Source organism: Urocitellus parryii, chromosome 4 (genome assembly GCF_045843805.1).
Source record: "Urocitellus parryii isolate mUroPar1 chromosome 4, mUroPar1.hap1, whole genome shotgun sequence".
NCBI lineage: Eukaryota > Metazoa > Chordata > Mammalia > Rodentia > Sciuridae > Urocitellus > Urocitellus parryii.
In genome coordinates this window covers 14,797,353-14,802,025 of record NC_135534.1, presented here as the reverse complement: position 1 = coordinate 14,802,025, position 4,673 = coordinate 14,797,353, and the positions used below count along the sequence as shown (strand labels likewise).

Below are 4,673 nucleotides of genomic sequence, written 5' to 3'. Positions count from 1 at the left end.
AAGGATGAAAAGTCTGTGGAAGAGCTGTGTGGATAGAACTTTTGAATGTGTGCAACCCTTGAATATATTGGGTCCATTGTCAATATTCACCAAAGCATAACCTAAAGAGCTGGACATTAAAATAATAAAATGCATAGTATAACTCATTCTGTGGATACCATTCTATACTCAGTCATCTCTGCTAGTGTCCAAATAGTTAGTTAACAAAGCAATGTTGGTGGCAATCATGAGGCTTATGCAAAGGCTCAGGATGATACACTCCCTCTAACAAAGTATTATCTTTCTACAGTTACTGGTGACTGTTGAATCTGCCAGTTAATATCCAAATTTAAACATGAAGTTATGATTCTTAACACTGATGTATTAGAGTTCTATTGTGAAACCGAATCAATAGGATGTGCATAAAGATGATATTTATTATGAATATGGGCTCATGTAATGCAAAAGTTAAGACTCACGCTGTTCTATCTGTAAGTTGGTGGTGCAGTTCACTCTGAGTTTAATGACCTGAAAACAAGGGTGTAAATGTGACTGGTGTAAGTCTCTGAGGCTGAAGGCCTGAAAAGCTGTAGCTATAAAATCTCAAGTGAGAGAAGGTGGATGTCAGTAAAAGAGAAGGAAAGAGAAGATAATAGAGAATGAATGAATCAATCAGAATTTGCCCATTCTCCATTTCCACACCATTATGTTCTACTTAGTTGAGTCCTCAATGGATTGGATCATGGTCACAAAATGAATCAGGGAAGATCTTTACAAAGTATACTGGTTCAAATATCTTTCCTTGAAATCTCCTCACAGACAAGTAAAAATGTTTCACTAGCTATCTTGTTATTCCTTGGTCCAGACAACTTAACATGTAAAAGTAACCACCACAAAGGGCCACATTACAGTGCTGGTAAATTTCCCACACCCGTGTGCATGTGTCTTCACAGAGTATCCCCTATTCAGGGCTTCTTTGTGCCCTTGCTTTATATACATGTGCATTGACATGGAAGAAAAATGTTGCATGAAAATGATTGAGTACAATCATAGTTTTGAAAAAGTAATTTGATAAGCAGGCCCCAAGACGTCACAGATATTCTCATTCAGGTATAATCATTCTGAGCATAAAGTTTCCTGTTTCCCAGGCAACAGAAATTAGCAGAGGTAAAGGTATCATTTCAAGAACTTGAGTTCAGTGTGAGTTTTAAAATATGGCTGATTACATGAGTAAGTTAAAAATTATAAAGATTATTTTGCTTCCAAAACAAATTTTATGAAAGCACTCTTGACCTCCCTGTTCCTCAGGCTGTAGACCACAGGGTTCAGCATGGGGATGACCATGGTGTAGAACACAGAGGCAATCTTGTCCGTGTCCATGGAGTGACTGGAGCTGGGCTGTAAGTACATGAAAAGAGCAGTTCCATAGAAGACGGAGACTACAGTGAAGTGAGAGGCACAGGTGGATATAGCCTTCCAATATCCTGCACTTGAGTGCATTTTTAGGATGGTGATAAAAATGCACAGGTAAGATATTAATATAACTAGGATAGCAAAAAATATATTGAAGCTGCCTACATAAATAAAAACCAGCTCATTAACATGCCTCTCAGAGCAAGAGACTGCCAAGACAGCTGGAATATCACAGAAAAAATGATGGACTTCATTGAACTTACAGTAGGTGAGACTGAACGTGTTCCCAGTGTAGATGGAGGCATTCAAGAAACCACAGACATAGCAGCCTATGACCAGGTATGCACACACTCTTGTTGTCATGGTGGTGGTGTAGTGCAGGGGCTTATACACTGCTGCATAGCGGTCATAGGCCATTGAGGCCAAGAGGTAATTTTCCACAGTAGCAAAGACTCCAAAAAAGTACATCTGAGCAACACAAGCATTGAAGGAGATGACCTTGTGTCCTGGGAGGAGCCCAGCCATGACTGTGGGCGTAACAGTTGAAGAGTAGCAAAAGTCCACCAGAGACAGGTTACCCAGGAAAAAGTACATGGGAGTGTGGAGACGGGAGTCCAAGACAATCAACAGGATCATCCCCAGGTTCCCAGCCAGAGTGATGATGTAAATGAGGAGGAAGGTCACAAAGAGGGGAAGCTGCAGACCTGGGTCATTGGTCAGTCCCAGCAGGATGAAGTGTATCTCTTCTGTCCTGTTCTCCATGGATGTTGTCTGAGAATCACTAGATAATAAGTATCATTTTTTAAAAAGGCAGAAGGAGGGAGAATGATAAAGTTATTGAATGGAAATTAGAGAGTATAAGATGTATTCTTTTATTATTTCCAGAACCTGTATTTTGACATTGTTTAGAGAAAGCATGAGCTGGAATGACAAACTGACGCATTGGTTATAAACAGGATTAAGTACTGTATGATCTGAAGAATCTTAATGGAGTGTCTATCCAGTTTAAAAGTTTTATGCATTTGTTAACTTGAGATGTAACAATGTAATACCCTGATCAAAATGACTTATGTAGATGGATCTATCTAACAATCACTTCTCCTCTCAATTAAAGCTGGGTATACGTCTCTTCCATATGTCCATGCTGCAAGAACCACGATAGACAATTTAGATGTCAATCATTGTTTCCTTTCACCTATATCAGGAGGTTAACTGGTTGTTACATCTGCTTAAGTTTTGAAACAAAAGAGATAGAGCAATCAATACATATTCACCCTGGGATTATTTGTCATCCTTTGCTCTGGACCTATGTGAACTTTTAACCCAAGTTGTCTGGTTCCTGAGTCTAATGGTCAAAAACTGAACTTTAATGAAATCAAATTTAACTGAAATTACCATTATTCTTTGCCTATTTGGGTTCATCCTCAGTGTTTGGAATACCCACGATGAACTGAATGAGTGATTGATTTGGTGGCAATTTGATCTTGCTCACTATATATTTGCTTCCTATGGGAGTTAAACAAACAAACATTCAGAAGAGTGAGAGGATCCTTATTGCAACCACTAGAGTGTCCTAATGAATGAACAAGATCTAAATTGCACTGCCATTTTTTTTTCCCAACACTCTCATCTTTATCTGCTGCGAATCTCCACCTGTTGATTAGGATGTGGTTAAAATGTAATTTTTGTTTAGGTTGATGGTTCAACTTTTGAATCACTGTAGCACAAGTCTGTGTGTAGAAGATGGGAGGGGGGGTGGGTAACTGGTGGGTGGGAGCCGGCAGAAGTGGTTCTGAAAGGAGGTGCATCTTCTGACAGAGCAGACACAGACCTCAGCTTCCTGGAAGAGATGCATATCAGACCTACCGTTTGCCACCTGGGTATCACTGTTCCTACGCTCCACAAATTCCTTGTGAGTTATTTTTCTACAAAATTCTTCTCTTTAAATACATATTTTAGTCTGGGTTTGGAAGAATCCATTCTGCTTAAGGACCTTTCCTTTTGTAATTACTGTCACCTCATAGTCAAGTCACAGAGACCATAATTTGAATGTTCCCAGTTAAAAGATATCTATTGGTGGCAATTCCCACATTGAGAAATGTGTTATTTGAATCTTTATGTGTGTGTGTGTGTGTGTGTGTGTGTGTGTGTGCGTGTGTAGTAACAGTATAACAGTACTTAAGTATTCTTGTTTTGAATTGAATTCTTTGGAAGCATATCCAATCAATACTAATACTAATACTAATACTATACAATACAATACTAATACTAATTCTAATACTAATACTATTACTAATTCTAATATGAATACTAATACTATTCCCTGCTTAATTTTCCTAAGTCTTTGGCAAATTCACATTATGACCCTGCCCTATGAAGGCAGTAAGTCGGTCTAACTTAACATGTATTACCACTTTGATCATATACTATGTTCCACAACAAGTGATCAGGGCTTCATATATCAATGCATGTGTGTGACTGAGTGTATGTCTATGGTGGTAGGATTATTTATCTTACTACATTATTAAGTAAATTTATGATTTCAGATCTTTCTTTCTTTCTTTCTTTCTTTCTTTCTTTCTTTCTTTCTTTCTTTCTTTCTTTCTTTCTGGTACTGGGGATTGAACTCAGGGGCACTCGACCACTAAGCTACATCCCCAGCAGTATTTTGTATTTTATTTAGAGACAGGGTCTCAACTGAATTGCTTAGCACTTTGCTTTTGCTGAGGCTGGCTTTGAATTCACGATCCTCCTGGCTCAGCCTCCTGAGCTGCTGGGATTACAGACATGCACCACCTCACCTGGCTTGATTTGAGCAATCTTAATTTGTCATTTACTAAATTCAGGATTTGAGCAGTTTATAATACTCTACAATTGTATAGGCAGTATAAAAAATCCTCAACATTTAAGATTCAAATCAACAATCTAATAAAAATGTGCTTTTAGGTTCATCACTGTCAACCTATGTACTAATAACAATTCTAATATGTGGAAAAATGCAATAGCTTGTTAATTTATTGAGTACCCATTCATAGGTTAAAGAACAATCATTTATGGCTAGGAAGATAGCTCAGTAGTAAAGCAACTGGTACCTTATGCAAGGCCCAGGGCTTGATCCCAAGCATCTCTCTCTCTCTCTCTCTCTCTCACACACACACACACACACACACACACACACACACACACACAAATACATAAACAAACAAACAAACAAAGTAAGGACCATTTCATTTTCCAAGGAGTTTTGTGTCTGCTTTTGTTTCTCTGCTTACTTCCAGTGA

General features: G+C 38.3%; 1 protein-coding gene across 1 annotated transcript; it reads right to left on the bottom strand.

Moving 5' to 3' along the window:
* Window positions 1–1,230: 1,230 nt before the first annotated feature.
* Window positions 1,231–2,154, bottom strand: LOC113195150 (olfactory receptor 5B3-like). The gene has a single exon (XM_026406571.2). The coding sequence runs from the start codon at window positions 2,152–2,154 to the stop codon at window positions 1,231–1,233; it is 924 nt and encodes a 307-aa protein (XP_026262356.2).
* Between the last annotated feature and the right edge of the window lie 2,519 nt (window positions 2,155–4,673).